This window comes from Gymnodraco acuticeps, unplaced genomic scaffold (assembly GCF_902827175.1).
Source record: "Gymnodraco acuticeps unplaced genomic scaffold, fGymAcu1.1, whole genome shotgun sequence".
In the NCBI taxonomy this organism is placed as follows: Eukaryota; Metazoa; Chordata; class Actinopteri; order Perciformes; family Bathydraconidae; genus Gymnodraco; species Gymnodraco acuticeps.
Window position 1 is genome coordinate 13,066 of NW_022991524.1, and position 20,137 is coordinate 33,202.

Consider the following 20,137-nt stretch of genomic DNA (forward strand, 5'->3'; position numbering starts at 1 on the left):
GGAAACGGAACAGAAATAAACTCCAAAAAATGCAGATATTTGATTTGTTATGTGATTTCCCCCCAGACAAGCAACAAGGAGAAGTCGTATTTGAATCTGACTTCATTTCCCTCATAAGTGTTTTCCCAGGCAGAGAAGCTCACTCATAACTGGAGTGTTTAGCAGTAATATGGAAATATCATCCTGCAGGAGAGACGGGAGATATTAGAGCAACAGAGGAGCATAGTTTACAACTTGGAGGAAGAACATGTTGCTTTGGGGGGTTTTTACAGACGTGAAAACATTTGGTAGCGATTAGGAAACACTGGTAACATCATAACACTGTTTGCAGTAAAGATAATTGCACACCGAGAGAAGTATGACTGCAATCATGTTTGCCATCAATTATTAAAGAAATAAAGCGCTCTCCTGCATGATGGTGATTGCTCTTCGATGGCTATCCCCTAAATGAGACTATTTATATAATTAGTGTGGTTTGCAGCACAGGGCACAACGAGGCTCGCTCATTATCGCTGTCACTCATGTGTTCATGTGAAATTGCTTCAACTTGTCAAATGCGCTCATTATTTATTTGTTGTTTATCTGTTGTTTGTTTACATCGATTTGTTAGCGGTCGTGTTTATACCCAGCAATCATCTGCATGTGATGATTTCTTGCTTTAATGCTAAACATATCAGAGGTGTGAGTCAGGACTCAGAGAGACACGAGGAGAGCTGGAGCTTTGATGGCAAACACCGACGGGTTTATTTGGAGCTTCGGCCGGAGAATTTACAAGACATGTCAGAGGGTCAGAGGTTCTGACTTCACGGGAGAGTTGCCACGTCAACTCTGAAGAACTCTACCCCAGACCCGTGTGTTTAGCTAGTTCAGAGAGAATCATCAACACTGCTGCATAACAAGATAGAATCATAACACCTCTGTCAGCTGACGCCAACAGGCAGGAACAGGGAGACACAACGAGGAGGAGTATGGCGCAGTGGGTTGTGTGTTGGTTTTCGGATCAGGGGATCACAGGTTCAAACCCCACTGCAGTCAGCATGTCGTTGTGTCACTGGGCAAGACACTTCACCCCAAATTGCTCCTGTGGGGATTGCCCACAGTATTGTACTCAATATGTCACTTGTTAGACGCTTTTATCCGACTTACATACTTGTACGTCGCTTTGGATAAAAGCATCTTAACACGTGACATGTAATGTAAAAAACACTGAGAGCACAGCAGCCAAGGTTACAGGTGCTGGACAGTATGAACTGATGAACTGGGTCAAAGTTATGGGCCTTAGAAAATATTTCCCCCAACAAGAGCACTCCGCTCTGCATCAACCAAACGGCTCGCTGCACCCTCGCTGCGAGGGGGACCCAAGATCCCATCAGCAAAAACACGTGGGTTTGCTATCCTGGCTCCAAGATGGTGGAATGAGCTCCCCATTGACATCAGGACGGCAGATAGCTTACACACCTTCCGGCGCAGACTGAAAACTCATCTCTTTCGACTTCACTTCGAGCGATAGAACTATTAACAAAGCACTTATATACTAATAAAGGGCTGGCTTTTCTAAAGCCAGTTGAGTAGCACTTGAAATGTTTTGCTCTATGAAACCTGATGTACTTTATGATTCTGTTTTCTTCAAGGTTGTATTTTGTTGGTCGAACGCACTTATTGTAAGTCGCTTTGGATAAAAGCGTCAGCTAAATGTAATGTAATGTAATGTAAAAGAGGCTCCAGCTTTAAAGAGGACATATTCAGCTTGTTGGGGTTTCCTGTTGTATAGGTTTTAGTGCATGTAAAGGGTCTGCAAAGGCTACAATCACTGTGTTGCTTCACATTGTACGCTAAGGGGCGGGACATCTCTAAGCGGTTGACTAATCACAACAGAGCCGTCCAGCTAACCAATCAGAGCAGACTGGGCTCTGGTTTCAGACAGAGGCTGAAAAGAGGTGCTGCAACACAGGCAGTATGAGAACAATAAAGACAGTGGCACTACAAACTAATATGAAGCTGAACATGAGTAAAATATGTTCTCTTTAAAGCATTTCCACAGGTCATTGTCCCCATTATCAGCTCCTCCATGGAAAAGCACTTTGACACTGAAGTGACCTAACTCAGAAATATACAAGAGATGTGCACTCTATAATCTTACACCACAAAATGACCTTTAAGAGCCCATTATTGTATTTTTCCTACATACTTTTCTCTATAAAGAATGACATCTTGCAATAAATCCTCCCCAGGTTTTACCATATTGTGATTTAGAGGCATCCTTTAGGCCAGTTGGGTGGAAACAGGTGAAGTATGTCACTGAAATTAACAATTCTTACACTGAGTAATCCATTGAATGACATGTTAGAGTGGATTCACTACTGCAGATTTAAGTTAAGGGTAATTGCTCACTTGGTCTGCAGGCCACTGAAAACTCGCTGTATAAATTAGTTTAAATCAGGTATATATCATGCATACAATGAAATCTGCATCGCTGCATTAAACTTTACTTTATTCCTGGCCTCAAACTTTTATGTCTTTTAACTTTCTTTCGCCTAATCTGGTTTGTTTTTTTACAGACGGCTACCCACGAGACGAGATTATTTACAAGTGGAGTCGCAACTCGGTGGAGACTTCGGACCAGAAATACTGGAGGCTCTACCAGTTTGATTTCATGGGGCTCAGAAACTCCACGGATGTTCTCACGACAACAGCAGGTAAGAACCATGATCTAATGTGCTGGGAAGCTTTTTATTCACTGTATCTGAGGTCAAAGGTCAACCTGGCTTTCTGTTCAGTAGCTTTGGAAATAAAACTTGACTACCTCTGTATCTTCACCCAGGTTAACATGAGGCCATACATGTAATCGTAAAACTACAAGCTCATAAGTATTCCCCTCCTTCTCCACTGACATTAATCACCCTAGATTAAAGATTAAAAAGGAAGTTTAATTATTCAGCCATTTTGTTCCTCTCGTCCCATGCTCTCAGCGCCGTTATTAGGCCTTCCCATGATTTAATTTACGTGTGTTTGAGAGGCACGGAGACATATAGCTGGTGCCCGTAATTATACCCACAACGGGCCCGGGGTGGACGCGCTCTTAATCAATTTTTAATGCTTTCACGTGACGTGTTTTAACGGCTTAATAAGCGGAACATTATGAATGAGGGAGGTGGAGAAAGGGCTGAGTTGTTAACCCCACTTAACCTTGTGTATGAGCTGCGGATATTCCCCCTTAGTTTGTGCCATGCAGGCTTTTGTCTTTGCTGCATAACGTGACCTATTTCTGCTTTCTAAGAACCTCCATTCATGAATATTCTGGGAACAGGCGTACTTGGTGTGATTAGGGAGCGATAACAAGGAGTGGCATCAAATTATTTAATGAGCTCAGTGGAAATTAGTCGAACAGCTTCATTTTGTGAAATGTTAAACGGCGGGGGTGATTGTCCCGGTACTCAAACACGACATCAAATCGTTTTTTACACTCAAATCCTGTAAGCATAGTGTTTATATCTAGAGAGAACAAGTATTTATGATGAGCATCTTGAGACACATTGATGGCCGTATAGATGACAACAAATCCCAGCTAATTTTCTACCACCATGCTCGAAAGCAACCTCCACATGTGCGTCATGCTGTTTGAGAAAAATATTTTCCAGTTTGTTTCCTGGTATCACTCCCCTGTTTCTCCGTGCAGGAGCTCCATCTCCTCACGCCTGATGATTAGATCCCCAGCTAAAAATACCTATCATTAATTTACATCATGACAAAGTCTGAAAGTGCTGCTTCCTCTCGTGTTTCCCTCACTCTCCAGCCTTATCCCTCATAAGCACATGAGGACGGGCTGTTTTAATGAGGGCATAGTGGACCATCGGGGACCCAGAGCCACAAGTCCTCCGTTGTTATCAATTCAGTCCTCTTCAAAAGGCCCCGATGAGACACTTCATTGCTTTGTTCTGCTACCCCCCCATCGAGAATTCCCCGAAAGCCTCCATTGTGTCCTTTCTCGCAGATGCGAGATGACGTTCTTCCCTTTTCTGTCTTTATACGACTGGAAGCAGAATGTAGAATCGTCAAATTGCTGACAATCCAATGCCGTGCATATCGTATTTGATGTTCCTTCTCGTGTATGAGATCCTTCAGGCATCATGTGACTGCTCGCTAACCTGCAGCTCTGGAAAAGACATGTTTTGAAGTAACTTTCAAAAAGACAGGATGTCCAATCGTAGCTTTTCCAAGCTCAACAGGTCTGTCTCGCTTTGTGTTTCTTCACATGTTGAAGTGTTGTGCAGACGAGACGCATTTTTAGAAGCGCCTAAACGTTCTAAAAATGTGTGATTGTAACTAATGCAATGCTTTTATCTGCGAGTGCAACTATTAGCATGTTAGGCCAACAGCTTTGTATTGATCTTACCTACTGTGTGGAGGTTGGGGGACATACAAAACAATTACAGATTCAATTGTAATGCTACGAAAGAGAGCTATAACATTTGTAAACAGACTGGATTATCTCAAACTAACCAACTGCACAGTTGAGTAATAAAGTACAAGGAAAGATTGTAGATTGTTAGTTGCGAAACAAGAGGGAAAAACGTTGTTATAAGAATAATATATTGCGAGAGTGAACTGGAAACATTACAAAGGTCAGACACGTTTAATCACCTCATGGAAATAACCTTAATTAGCAGCAGATAATATCATTAAAAACGTTCCTTTAATTAGACAGATCGGTACAGATGATAAAAACTGGTCATTTCAGATTATAAAATCACCAGCTGTCCGCTAAATAATATGAAAAGGAACAATCAGGGAGGCACGAATGTAATGTTTTTGAAGGGGTTTAGTGAGTAAATCTGTGGAGACATGAGTTGCTAAAAATATATCCCACTGTGCAAATCATACATTTTATTTATTTTTGCCAGATGGAAGCCTTTCTCACACGTTATGCGCAGAAAGTCTGGAGATAATTTCAGCTTTTACAGTTTCTTGCCATCATAAATGGTGTCATTTTGTTTAAGGAAAACATGCCTTTCAAAGCTTTCACATGGTTGTGATGTTCCGGACAGTAATGCACTGGAAACATGCTGCTTTCCTGAATGTCAGTGGAGTAAAAAACATTTCAGCTGAGTTTCTTGAGCTTGAGTATTCCCAAAAATGTCCCACCCAGCTTCCACACAGAACGAAGAGGGGAGCCTACTCTGCATGACGAGTGCAGAGCAGGGTCATAAGTATTCTGCAGGAGCGTGTACTCACAGGGGTTGTTACTGTCCTAACCGAAGGTAAACAGAGGGCTTGTTTGCCACGATGCACGGATACAGATTGTCCATCTGGGAGGGCACATTTGTGTGGCCTCCATTAATGCAAGCTAAACAATGTTACCCTGCAACATTAGCAAGATTAAAGGAGCAAAATGACACTTATCTCTGAGCATTAAACTGTCAAATGAGACTTTCTGTGAACTGTGTCTACCTTGGGCTGCTTCCAGGATGCTGTTGTTGTTCCAGGAGGAGGAGGAGGAGGAGGAGGAGGAGGAGGAGGAGGAGGAGGAGGAGGAGGAGGAGGAGGAGGAGGAGGACTCACGCTATGCAATGAGTTGTTGTTTTATTCACCCGGTGATTGGTATCTGAAATTGCTTTTTTAAATATAACCAGTCTTACCAGCAAGCTTGCTTCGGATAGCTTTAAAAGAACCCTTTCGTCGACGGGGTACATAAAATAAAGCTAGACGGCTTTATTACGGTGAAATGACACATAGTGCTTACTGTTGTGATGAAGATATCCTTTGTTGTAACATTAACCAGGTAGCTTTCATTAGTCTTTCATTAGCGACTAATTCCTTTTATTACGAGCTCTGATTACAAGCATCCTTCATTAATGCCCTTTTGGTCTTTTTCATAGCTTTTAAACCATGGGGTTTTCACAGCATTTACTTTGGAACAAAAGTTGATTAAATGCACCTTAAATATTATCCACATTCCCCACTTTCTAGGGATGTAACGATATATCGAATATCGCGATAAATAAATTAAAAAAATTCGATTTAAAAAAAAAAAAATTCAATTATTATTTCCTTTTTTTTTTTAATAAACCTTTATTCAACCAGGTGGTCCCATTGAGATAATCGATCTCTTCTTCAAGGGAGACCTGTCCAACATGGCAGCAAGTCGGTTACAACATGAACATAAAACAACAGATAACAATAAAGGACCTCGTATTGACAGGGCTACATGTACACACCTAGAGACATTGACAAGTACCAACAGTATATTTATATCTCGCCCTGTCAATAAGCCTCACCTTCTTGGCAAAAACTGTATTGTTGTTGAAGTGGTGGAGAGACAATGCACAGTTTGACCCATGGCCAAAGCATGTCTCTCTGTCCCAGCAACATCAGTACCAAGCAAGAGAGTTGTTTCCACAGCAGGGGATTTTGCAAACGCCCAAACATCCCAGCTTCTACCTGGAAATGTGGACATGCTCATATTCCTAAAAGATAACCTTGATGACGCTGAGTGAGTGAGTTAGGTGAGTTACTTGAACAACTAAAGTGAAACTTGATTTATTCTATTGCAGGGTCTGATTATTATATTGTTGACACTTTAAAATACTACTATCTACTAAAATGCTGTACAAATCAGATGTATTGTTTAATAAAGAAAACACATTTTTTCCCTTTATTTTTCAATATCGCGATAAATATCGTACCGTGGACTTTTTATCGCGATATTATCATACCGTGAGTTTTTGGTATCGTTACATCCCTACCACTTTCACATATTTCCGTTTGCTTTAACGTAATTCTTCAAAATAAGACTTTTAAAAGTAAGACGGGTGGTTTTAATGTATGGAAGCATTCCCTTAATAAAGATGGCATAACGGGGGAAAGTGAGGTAATGTGCGATACATGCCTTTGCGAGAGATAATCACTCCTCTCTCTGCACCTGCTGATTAAAATCATTATTTCACTTGAGGTTGGATCCAGAGGACAAAAGGTCTTCCTCTACAGATGTTCTATTCAATGCGACATCCTTTTCACGGGGAAAGTGCTTCTGAGTGGCAGCATGCATTCTTCAGTAATGTTTAAAGTCTGATGCAAAGAACTTTGTCAAGGTCACAGAAGCCGAGCGGTGTAGCTCAAAGTCTGTCAGCCGGACCGATAAACCCTGTCCCCTCGTTAGTCCTCCTCTCTCTCGCTGCCGCGTCGCTCAAGATCCAGAGAGAAGTCTTCCTCTGTTTTCTGAGCTTCATTCAAGTCTCCTTTTCTTCTCTTCGTGCCATCTGTACAACTAAATCACCTATCTTTCTTTTCAAGCTTTCCTTCTGTCCTTGACTGTTCCCCCTCCTGATGATCTAACTTGAAGCAGTTATAGCCATTGTTCCAAATGATAAGAAACAGAAATGAACACTTTTTGATGAACAAAAACGACCTCTTTGACAACTTTGCGTGACGTTTATCTGCTCTCCCCTGCACGGACCGTCTAAATGAAAGTTACTGAAGATCTTAAGTCACTTCTGACGATCTCATTAGACGAATATCTCTCTCAGTTTAACTCCATTGACACAAAATGCTCATTTGTTGTTCCCCAGAGGTCATTCCTCGGCTCCTGGTTATGTTGTAAGCACTTTATGTTAAATCTGTATCTTCCAACTTCACACACAGATCTGTCTTCTTACAAAAACAGTATCCTGCTGACGGGTGCATCCTCGATACACTGCACTGTTGTCACAATCTTGCAGTAAAATGTGGTCCCGCTCTCCGTTTTGATGACGAAGTTAAGAGCACAGCATGATGCAGCCTCCAGCTAAATATCAGGCCTTTTAATTACTCATAAGCCAGCGTGCTGCTTCATCGATCCTCAAAGTTATTCAATAACATTCAAAGAGGTCAAGTTACTCAAATGTACTCGGAGCAGAGGTCAGATTCATATGTTTAATTAAATCCTATTGATGTGCATCAACTAAAATCAATAACATATGAGTATATTAATGATGTATTCGTCTATATTCATTAACATTTAATTACACTTCTTTGGAAAAGAAATAGCTACCTTAACCATAAGTTACAATGAGTTGGTATGTGGGGCTCTATTTAGTTCATACATCTGCTTATTATATCACTTAGGTTGGTATGTTATTAGATTAGATTAGACATACTTTATCGATCCCACATTGGTGAATAGTTTTCTTAGGGTTAAATCAATTTAGCGAAAATTAAGCCTATTAAACGGCATTTTCCAAGGTCGTACATTTTGTAGCTTGTCTTCAATAAGTATATAAATGGTCCAAAGAGGTTGTGTTCTACAGTGTGCCTGAATGTAATCATTGCGTAGGTGTGTAGTGTGATTCTGTGTAGTTTATTGATGGCATCCCGTTGGGTTTGACGTCATCTGAACAGGACATCGCACGCTCACTGCTTGATAGCGCGGAGGTCCGTTTACGCCGGTTGTTAAGCAACATCGTTATGGGGAAATGCAAGTCTGCGTCCAAATGGTTGGAAGATAAGGAGGAAGGACAATCAATACTGTATATAGTCAATGTGAGGTGAAAGTGTGTCGCCAAGGTAACCGGTTAAAACTCAATGTGGCGATGAGGTCTTAAAATGTACGGAAAGGGTCTTCAAAGGTCTGACATCTGACTTCAGGATTCCTGCTGATTATACACTTGTGCAAGTTGCAGTTTTAATACATACAAATGTCTAATTTAAATGCAATGAGTCTATGCATATCGCTCTAGATGGTTTTGTTAATAGTTGTAATTTTAGTTGAAGCTGTAATTGATATCTTCATTGTCGTTTTATTTCAATAATTGTACTACTAACAATTACAGTTGGCCTGTAAAATGATACCCTTTTATTAAAGAATTTAGATTTCCCCGTCACCAGACGTTGCCTGTAATATGTCCACAGCTCACTGTCACAGTTAATATCCTACAGTAAGTATTATAGGGTTATTTTAAGCTTTGAATTGGTGCTTAGTTTCTGGAGGGGGTTCCAGTTATTGCAGGTTGGCCTTATTTAATATAATCGTTCAGTGGGTCACAAAAATGAGTTTTAATTCAAAGTGAGGGTGTGATGGTGCTTTTAATGCTCTTCTTCTTCTACAGGCTGGTTTGATATAGGACAGGGAGGAAGTTAGTAGCTCCACTTGCTGTTGTTTTTAATTAGTTACCTCATGTAAGGCATTGTGTGTCAATAGAAGAACAACAAGAGACATTTAGAGTCCGAATCGAGCTTACTGATGGGTAGGTTTACACATACTAGGAAGCAAACATTTACACCAAATGTAAATACACAAAAGCTACTTAAACAACTTGGAAGTGGAAAAACATGTGGAGGGATGTGCAGAATATACTCAGAAAGATATATTTGTATATTTATAATCTGTATATCGATGTTATTATGTAATAGAATACGATAAATAATGTGTTTTCGGTGTGCAGTATTTACAAATTAAGTAGGGAGACACTGGATATATTAAAGTTCCTGTGTGTGTGTGTGTGTGTGTGTGTGTGTGTGTTGTGGTGTGTGTGTGTGCTGTGTGTGTGTGTGTGTGTGTGTGTGTGTGTGTGTGTGTGTGTGTGTGTGTCTACAGTCTGTTAGCAGTGGGCACAAGTGAGCGCTCTCTCTGCACCTCAGTGGGATGATTTGGTGTCTGCATGTATCATCCTGTGTCTTTACAAAAAACACATGCGAAAATAAATAAATATCCATCCAATAGTCGCTCGTATTGCAGCAGACTGTGCTCAGTGCCGTTGGCTAAGGTTATGGAGCTCAACGCACCGAGTGAAGTACGCCTTTCAGTGCAAAGAATATTCTCTCAGTCCCCTAAGCATTGTTGGAAAGTCTCGTTTTGTTCATCCATGCTCAAAAGTCAACGGGGTTAAAAAGGGGGTGAAAATGTTCCTGAACTATCAGTAGAAGATGAGCTGCTTTGTTTATGTGACTGACACACGTATTACCTCGTCTGATGAATAATAAGTGTGAGTTCCAACACTCGACTGAGGTTTATTTTATGACCCGTTGCTGTTAATTAAAATCAAATCAGCTGTTTAATCAGCGTATGAAACATGGCATTCAGAAACACTTTACCTTCCAGCAGAACCTCTGATTAAACACACCGGTTCCTAATTGGCTCTTAAATTACCTATACATTAATAAATATACCAATATCCTTAAGGGGAAATAAAAGCCTTTATCTACTCATGTTGGTACACAAAACAACCTGGGCTTTTTTGACATTAAAACAGCATTTTTAGTATAGCCCCAAAAACTTGTATTATCCTACCTTGGCTAGTGTCGTTTAAAATATAAAGATAATTGCATATCTATTAATCATCCTAATTGGGATTATGTCAAATCAGCATTTTAACAGGCATTCAGGATGAGTTGAAAAATGGAAAATCAATACAAAAATTAACATAAACTGTACATGTACATGCTGTACATACATTAAACATCTGGTCCAGGCTCTCGTTATCTCACGCCTAGACTACTGAAACTCTCTCCTGGCTGGTCTACCTGCATGTGCCATCCGACCTCTGCAGCTCACCCAGAATGCAGCGGCTCGTCTGGTTTTCAACCTTCCTAAATGTTCCCACACCACTCCGCTCCTCCGCTCCCTTCACTGGCTTCCGGTAACTGCTAGAATCCACTTCAAGACACTGGTACTTGCTTACCATGCTGCGAATGGATCTGGCCCTTCCTACATCCAGGACATGGTTAAATGGTACACCCCAGCGCGTGCACTACGCTCTGCATCAGCCAAACGACTCGCTGCACCCTCGCTGCGAGGGGGACCCAAGTTCCGATCAGCAAAAACACGTGGGTTTGCTATCCTGGCTCCAAGATGGTGGAATGAGCTCCCCATAGACATCAGGACAGCAGATAGCTTGCACATCTTCCGGCGCAGACTGAAAACTCATCTCTTTCGACTCCACTTCGAGCGATAGAACTATTAACGAAGCACTTTATATACTAATAAAGGACTGGCTTACCTAAAGCCAGTTGAGTAGCACTTGAAATGTTTGGCTCTATGAAACCTGATGTACTTATATGATTCTGTTTTCTTCAAGGTTGTGTCTTCCTGGTCGAATGTACTTATTGTAAGTCGCTTTGGATAAAAGCGTCAGCTAAATGTAATGTAATGTAATGTAAACAGATGTATATCAATACAGTGTCTACAAAAGACACAATACACAGTGTAATGGCCCGTCCACACTACAGCTTCGACAGCTTCAAAAACGGTTTCCAACGCGTCTGCCCATTCACTTTGAATGGGGTCACTTTTTCGCCGAACTGCATTGTGGGAAGCAGAGCGGAGCTTTCCTGGCGTGTCAGGCTGCAAAGGTTGAGCAATGTTCAACTTTTGAAGCTTCTGAAGCTTTCGGTGGAAGCGTCAGCCAATCAAATCATATGCCAGTACAAGCTCTCGCCAATCAAACCGCTGCTTGTGTGTCAGGGGCGGGAGATTCATGTGATTGGTAGTTGGTCGAGCTTCAGACACGCCCAGCTCCAAGCTTTTTTTGAAGCTGTAGTGTGGACGGGCCGTGAGGGTCGAGTTAGAATACTCAAAAAGTAGAAATATTCAAACATAGGCTGATTGTATTTGAGGAGATTTGCTGTTAATATGCAGTGTGCAAAGCAGGTGCACTTTTTAATTGAAATGTATTTACTTGCAGAGTTAGTGTGTAATAAATGTACAGACTATTTCAGTAAATATACTTTATTCATCCTAAATTGGGATTGTTTCAAATCGGCACGTTACAAGCGTTCCAGAATGGGTTAAAAAAAAAGTAGAAATATACAAACTATATCTGCCAACACTCTCACGTCATTCAAACAATCCCTCAAAACTCACCTTTTCACTCTGGCCTTCAACTCCTCATCCATGAACCCCTCGCCCTTATTCCACCTAGTTTACCACCTTTTTACTTTTGTTGTTATTTTTCTTCTTTACTTGCTCGTGAAGCGCTTTGAACACCACGAAAAGCGCTATATAAATCACATTTTAAAGCTCATCCTCTCTCTGCAGGCGACTATGTGGTGCTGACGGTGTACTTCGACCTCAGCAGGAGGATGGGATACTTCACCATCCAGACCTACATCCCCTGCATCCTGACCGTGGTTCTGTCCTGGGTCTCCTTCTGGATCAAGAGCGACGCCACGCCCGCTCGCACCGCTCTAGGTACACATTTAATGCTATATGTTGTCGTGGATCCGAAACCTTAGACACTGAAGACATAACCAAATATATAACAAAATAGAAACACAGACAGACTGCTGATTGAAGGAGTTATTATATTGTTGTATTTAAGCGTCAGAATACTTCCGCCAAGAGTGTCTCTGTAAAGAATCTCACAGGTTTGATCCACTTCTTTTTAGTTTGGACCTTTTACGATCACATGCTCAATAACACGCTGCAGACAGACATGTGCACATTCAAGGTCTCTTAAGTTAAACTAAAGGATGAAACTCATGAGCATGGCTTTCAACACATGATCATATGTGGAGCCTGGGTTGATGACAGTGTCATTAAAGAGGGCTTGTTCAACCTAACCCCCAGTTAATTATATTGCAATATGCTTTCTGTTACACCCACCATGTTGGCAAAGATCTCCCTCCTCCTAGTGGTTGATTAGTAGTCGGGAAAAGTGTCCAATATTTACTTTAGTGATCAGGATCCATATTAAACTCCCTGCCCCGGCTGTCGTTTAATAACAGGGACGTGAATTGAAAGTTGTTTGCAGGATTTAGAGCTTTTTTAAAAAAAAACTAATTCCCATTCAATCTGAGATTTAGGACGCTTGAAAGCAATAATCTCGGCCTTTGCTGATGTAGTTATTACAGGCAAAAGCAATCATTTTACTAGTGTGTGTGTGTGTGTGTGTGTCTCACTGTATATCGATGCATGTCACCTTTAGCAGGTCATTAAGCCATCTTTGATATGTGTGTGTTTCTTGCTTTCTTTTGTCCATTCTTCAAGTGTTAATCCAATTTCTTTTTGCACGAGTTAACCATCATTTCTTGTATTATGTTCCTCCCACTGCATGCCTCCCATTAGCTCATTTGCTTTCCTGTGGATGATGATGATGTTGTGCTGGTGGCTGTTTAAAGTGGAGTCCAAGGTAAGCATCTAAAGAGTACATGCCCATACTGTATATGGTAATATTAAAGTGAAGATGTCTGAATGTACAAATGTAGTTAATGACCTTTTCTTGACAGTAATGGGGCGAAGCCTGCGAGCTAGTTCAGGCAGTCAACTCGAGCACTTATCTTGCATTCATACATAACGCCCCTTGCCACTCTACAACCAACCAAACAGAGTGTCCTTAATACGCCGCTCTATTGAACCTGGAGATCTCTCTCTATGCATTGCTTGCTGCTGCTATTGCTGCAGCTACTTCCACGTCGCTGCTGCTTGCTGCCCCACCACTACCCCAGCTTCCACCCCATCTCCCGCCCCAGCTCCAGCTAGCTTCCGCCCCAGCTCCCGCCCCAGCTCCCGCCCCCGCCCCAGCCCCAGCTCCCGCTCCAGCTCCCGCCCCCAGCCCCAGCTCCCGCCCCAGCCCCCGCCCCAGCTCCCGCCCCAGCTCCCGCCCCCGCCCCAGCTCCAGCTCCAGCTCCCGCCCCAGCCCCCGCCCCAGCTCCCGCCCCCAGCCCCCGCCCCAGCTAGCTTTCCGCCCCAGCCCCCGCTCCCGCCCCCGCCCCAGCCCCAGCTCCCGCACCAGCCCCAGCTCCCGCCCAGCCCAGCTCCCGCCCCAGCCCCCAGCTCCCGCCCAGCTCCCGCCCCAGCTCCCGCCCCCGCTCCCGCCCCCCGCTCCCGCCCCCGCCCAGCTCCCGCCCCAGCCCCAGCTCCCGCCCCCCGCTCCCGCCCCCGCCCCAGCTCCCGCCCCAGCCCCAGCTCCCGCCCCAGCCCCAGCTCCCGCCCCCAGCTCCCGCCCCAGCTACCGCCCCAGCTCCCGCCCCCGCTCCCGCCCCAGCCCCAGCTCCCGCCCCATGCCCCCGCCCCAGCTTACCGCCCCCCGCTCCCGCTCCCGCCCCAGCCCCCACGCCCAGCCCCCGACCCCAGCTCCCGCCCCCGCCCCCAGCCCCAGCTCCCGCCCCAGCTAGCTTCCGCCCCAGCCCCAGCTACGCCCCCAGCTCCCCGCCCCAGCTCCCCGCCCCCAGCTCCCGCCCACAGCTCCCGCCCCCAGCCCCAGCTCCCAGCCCCCAGCTCCCGCCCCCCGCCCCAGCCCCAGCTCCCGCCCCAGCTCCCGCCCCAGCTCCCGCCCCAGCTCCCGCCCCAGCTCCCGCCCCAGCTCCCGCCCCAGCTCCCGCCCCCCGCCCCAGCTCCCGCCCCAGCTCCAGCCCCAGCTCCCGCCCCAGCTCCCGCCCCAGCTCCCGCCCCAGCTCCCGCCCCCAGCTCCCGCCCCCGCCCCCAGCCCCAGCTCCCGCCCCAGCCCCAGCCCCCGCCCCAGCCCCAGCTCCCGCCCCCCGCCCCCAGCCCCAGCTCCCGCCCCAGCCCCAGCTAGCTTCCGCCCCCAGCCCCAGCTCCCGCCCCAGCTCCCGCCCCCAGCTCCCGCCCCAGCTCCCGCCCCAGCCCCAGCTCCCGCCCCAGCTCCCGCCCCCAGCTCCCGCCCCAGCTCCCGCCCCCGCCCCAGCTCCCGCCCCCGCCCCCGCCCCCGCCCCAGCCCCCGCCCCAGCCCCAGCCACCGCCCCCGCTCCCGCCCCCGCCCCAGCTCCCGCCCCAGCTCCCGCCCCAGCCCCAGCCCCAGCTCCCGCTCCCGCCCCAGCCCCAGCTCCCGCCCCCGCCCCAGCACCCGCCCCAGCTCCAGCCCCAGCTAGCTCCCGCCCCAGCTAGCTCCCGCCCCAGCTCCCGCCCCAGCTAGCTCCCGCCCCAGCTAGCTCCAGCCCCAGCTCCCGCCCCAGCTAGCTCCCGCCCCAGCTCCCGCCCCAGCTAGCTCCCGCCCCAGCTAGCTCCAGCCCCAGCTAGCTCCCGCCCCAGCTAGCTTCCCCCCCAGCTCCCGCCCCAGCCAGCTTCCCCCCCAGCTCCCGCCCCAGCTTCTTATATAAGTACATATGTACTTGCATATGTCAAAGAATAATTCTTCCTTACTCCCAAGATATTTAACCTTATTGCCTGTTGACGTTAATAACAAATCCTGCCGACAACGCCAATTTGTAAGGGAAACTTCTGCAGCAATGGAGAGTCAGGACTCAGAGAGACACGAGGAGAGTTGGAGCTTTGATGTCAAACAATGATAGTTTATTGCAAGGATACGGCCGGAGAATTTACATGGCAACCCACCCGTGCAGTCAGAACCTTTTGCTGCTGTGACTTGTGATATGAATTCTCCGGCCGTCATTGTTTGACATCAAAGCTCCAACTCTCCTCGTGTCTCTCTGAGTCCTGACTCTCCATTGCTACAGAAGTTTCCCTTACAGTATACATACAAAAACTGTGTACAGTAGCTTGCAATTAAAAGTGAAATATATCCTGTAGAGATGCAGAAGTAGTAAGTAAATTAAAAACCTAATTGTGTATAAAATAATATGGTTTTGGTGGAATTGTTTATTACCCTGTTGTTTACTCGGACCTGTGGCTGAATACAAATGTGCATAGTTTAGGAATCACAGTAAGACACTGGACGACAGTGCAGACTCATGGTTTGACTCATCAGTTTTCTTATTAGTTGCAGTTAAACGAAGCCTTGTGGAGATCTAGATTATGATAATTAATTGTTGTTGTGGTGCAAACTGCTGCTTGTAGTCTAAAATAGGTCCCTTGTGATAAAATGAAGAGATGTTAGATGACTTAGCCCTTTTCCCACTGCCCTCCTGCACCTAGTATCTGTTTTATAACTGTGCTTTTGTCTTTTAATTCGGGAGGAGCTGTTCATTTACTCCCCTGGTGTGAACTCTGTTGCAATTTAACGGCGTAAATTGAAGTAGAAATTAGAAAAACAACTCAACGCTCCCCGGTGGTACCTGTTGAAGGAGATTAAAGTCAAACACGTGAACTCACTTGATACTATCCGACCTCTCCATACTCCTGCCACCTTTACCCACAGTGTCACACACACACACACACAGTATCACACACACACTTGAATTCCTCTCAGTCCCTGTTGCCACTCTGCCAATATCGCAGAAGGTCATCTGGAACGCCCCGGCGGTTCTCAAGAAGTGATATTGAAGTTGAGTCCAGCAGAAAGTTCTCTAATCGCTGTGAGAGGAAAGTCTTCTCGTGTGATAATTAAATGGAGGCTTTATGTCCTCGTGCTGTTAATGAGATACGATCGTGATACAAGGTTGTGTTGTGCTCGGCTTCTTTTGTATCGTTAGGTTGATCAAAGTGGATTATTTGTTGCTCTTTGCTAAAGGCTTATTAATTACATTGTTGTTGTTGTTATCCTTGAGAGTCTGTAAGTACATAACCTGGATAAACAATGGTTAATAGGATTATCTTCCCCACTTATTAAAACCTAATTGTGTATATGGCATGTTTTGTTTACACAATTTTGAAAAAATACATCTTATAACTAAAGAATTGAGAGGAACATATTTCTGCTGTAGTGTCAGACACATTTGAGAGGTCTTACTTCATAATGATGTTGCTAGGCTACAAACGAACAATTCACTACCATTGAATCAGAGTTATAGCTTGCTTCTGCGGCATTTACTTATGGTGTGTGTGTGTGTGTGTGTGTGTGTGTGTGTGTGTGTGTGTGTGTGGGTGTCTTGTGTGTGTGTGTGTGTGTGTGTCTTCATGCAGGTAGGTGTGTGTGTGTGGGTGTCTTCATGTGTGTGTGTGTGTGTGTGTGTGTGTGTGTGTGTGGGGTGTCTTTGTGTGTGTGTGTGTGTGTGTGTGTGTGTGTGTGTGTGTGTGTGGGTGTCTTCATGCAGGTAGGTGTATGTGTCTTTATGCAGGTGTGTGTGTGTGTGGGTGTGTGTGTGTGTGTGTGTGTGTGTGTGTGTGTGTCTTCATGCAGGTAGGTGTGTGTGTGTGTGGGTGTCTTCATGCAGGTAGGTGTGTGTGTGTGTGTGTGTGTGTGTGTGTGTGTGTGTGTGTGTGTGTGGGTGTCTTCATGCAGGTAGGTGTGTGTGTGTGTGTGTGTGTGTGTGTGTGTGTGTGTATGTGTGTGTGTGTGTGTGTGTGTGTGTGTGGTGTGTGTGTGTGTGTGTGTGTCTTCATGCAGGTAGGTAGGTGTGTGTGTGTGTGTGTCTTCATGCAGGTAGGTAGGTGTGTGTGTGTGTGTGTGTGTCTTCATGCAGGTGTGTGTGTGTGTCCATAACTGTCAACCTGTCTGCATGCAGTGAGGGCTTAGTGAGTGTGTGTGTGTGTGTGTGTGTGTGTGTGTGTGTGTGTGTGTGTGTGTGTGTGTGTGTGTGTGGTGTGTGTGTGTGTGTGTGTGTGTGTGTGTGTGTGTGTGTGTGTGTGTGGGTGTGTGTGTGGGTGGGTGTGTGGTGTGTGTGTGTGTGTGTGTGGGTGTCTTCATGCAGGTAGGTGTGTGTGTCTTCATGCAGGGGTGTGTGTGGGTGTGTGTGTGTGTGTGGGTGTGTGTGTGTGTGTGGGTGTGTGTGTGTGTGTGTGTCTTCATGCAGGTGTGTGTGTGTGTGTCCATAACTGTCAACCTGTCTGCATGCAGTGAGGGCTTAGTGTGTGTGGGCGGCGGTGTGTGTGTGTGTGTGTGTGTGTGGGCGGCGGTGTGATACATGACCAAAGGCAGAGAAAGGCTTGTGATCTCAAACAAACAGGTAGCAGAAAAAAGCACGCTGTCCCCGTCCTGATAAACATCCACAACCAGCTCCACAAAAGAAAGTCATTTAGCCTTTCTTCTTTGGTACATCCCTGGTTTTTCTGGTCGGCCGGAGACCTGATCCCGACGCTGAGAGCAGAGATAAGAGGAATAAAAGACAGGGACAGTAAGAGAGTGTGAAGTGAAGGCTGCTGGCAGGGAGACATGTCAAGAGGAGGATTGGTTGGGATCGCAGGCAGCTGGCAGTTCAGGGAAAAGGCTGGTGATGCTGCTGCCCTGCACCTCGCCTGAAGGCACTGTGCCTTGACAAGCTGCTTACATGTTCCAGGCGGGTTTTCCAAAGAGCTGTCACTCAGCAGCAGGATGTGTGGAGGTAGGAGAGCTCCGCTTGATTCCCATCAGACCTCAATCTCTGCAGCTCAGATGCATTTTGACAGAGATACAGAGGGAATGAACGCACCTGAAGGCAAGGGGCGAGAATGTGAAGCTTGAGAAAGTAAAATAAGTGGAGGTGATCAACTGGTGTCTTAATACACAGGGAAATGTCACACAAGTGCACTTACTTAAAATCTTTTCTCCCAACTGTGAGAAAGACATTTGGATAATCTAGCGATGCTGATGTATTAGTTTAGTCTTAGAAAGAAGAGAGTTTACTGTTGGCTGCTCATCTTAGCTTGAGACTAGAAACTAGTGTTGCATTGTGGGGAATAGACCTGCAATGCTTCATTTCCACCCTATTTGTTAAGTATTTGTTTATCCCAAATGTTGGGCCCTGGCTAGCAGCATGCAGTGGCAACTAAAGCATCTTATTTCTCAGCATACGGGTGAAAACACGGTTCCCTCTGAGAGCCGTCATTGGTCTGTCAGCTTAGTCTAGCATGAGGCAGTGAGTTAAAGATTTGCGGTGGGAGTACAGAGACATCAATCCCTCAAACTGTGTGTGTGCTGCGGAGAGAAACATCTAAATGGTCTGCTACTTGCTTTGTGATTGCCCCTGATTTTTGGAGTGGAGCAGTAAATAGACATAGCTGAGATATTATAGAAGAGAGTGGACATGCTTTAGAGTGCTCATGTAGGGCCATCTGACTGATTACATGCATGGGAGAGATGGCTTTAAGTGAAGGCCTCTACGCACCTGTAATCAGATTATATTGTAGCTGCATTTTAACCTCAATCACGGGTACATTAATTTGGAAACATCTGCGTAATTACCCCAAACAAACAGGCCCTCGCTGTCAGCTCTCATGTACGTTTGACTCAAAGCAACTCATGTTACTGCATCATTTCAGATTATATATTCCTAGTTGTTTCAAAGCTGATGCAAACAGTAGTGACAGCCTCCCTGTTGTGGGGCGATTCAGAGGAGTGACATTGGAAGAATTGGGCGAAAAAGCTTCAGAAGCACTGAAATGTTATTGTAATAGTAATTTTGTTGGACAAACAGGCCTAAATATGACATTGCAGCTTTAATAGTGGCAAACCCAAAACTGTATGTCCTGCTTTTCACTTCAAGCGGCCCCCAAGCTCATTTTCAGGTTCACATTTGTCTCCATGCTTTAATGTTCAAAAAGCTCTTTATTTGTCTCATACTGCCTGTGCTGCAGCACCTCTTTTCACCCTCTGTCTGAAACCAGAGCCCAGTCTGCTCTGATTGGTTAGCTGGCCGGCTCTGTTGTGATTAGTTAACCTCTGAGAGATGTCCCGCCCTTTGCCTGTACAATTAGTTGGAGTGCTAGCCAACTGTTACATGGTGATGTCATTATGGTCTACAAAGGAGTCTCATGGAGGCGTTTCAGGACGGCAGGGAGTGTGTGGAACTCCCTCTGGAGGGCATGTTAGGATTTGTGTTAAACTGACGGTTAGATGGTTAGACCGTTTAGATGTGCATAAAGTGGTGTTTGGACAGATTATGTGTGTAGTTCTGATATAACTCATGCTGTCTTGTGATCTGGGCTCTGATCCCTGACTGGTTCCCCTCGGCTCCATGAACACAAGCTGTGGTCTGTTCCACCTGCTTAACCCCTGGACACATAGCAAAGGTCAACATCTGATTTGTTTGTTAGCACCCCCCAATAAGTGCACATGTGAAATGTGTGTGTTCTTTGTTATTGCTGTGATCACACCGTTCATATTATCCTGCAGCGCATTTGCCATCTCTCTCTTTCTCTCGACTTAGTGTGGTTCAGTTCGGCTGCACAGACAGGAATCAGCCGGTTGCTATGGCATCATGAAGCGAGCGTTCCCACAGAATGAATTAAACTGTACGACAGAAACTGGTGATATTGATTTGAAACAGCAGGCCAAACTGTGAGCAGCGACCGGTGGCTGGGGAGGAAACACTCCCGCTGTTTCCTTGAGATCACACTGTTTGCAGTACACAATGTGAACAGATGTGTGGTATTAAAAACATAGGTGATATACTT

At 45.5% G+C, this 20,137-nt stretch overlaps 1 protein-coding gene across 1 annotated transcript in view; it reads left to right on the forward strand.

The window, feature by feature from the left end:
• Window positions 1–20,137, forward strand: part of LOC117533381 (gamma-aminobutyric acid receptor subunit gamma-3-like) — a gene marked incomplete at its 5' end in the record, with an annotated part of 36,513 nt that overhangs the window by 7,906 nt on the left and 8,470 nt on the right. Inside the window, 2 exon segments of the mRNA XM_034197079.1 lie at window positions 2,559–2,696; window positions 12,008–12,160. Coding sequence (XP_034052970.1) covers window positions 2,559–2,696; window positions 12,008–12,160 — 291 coding nt within the window.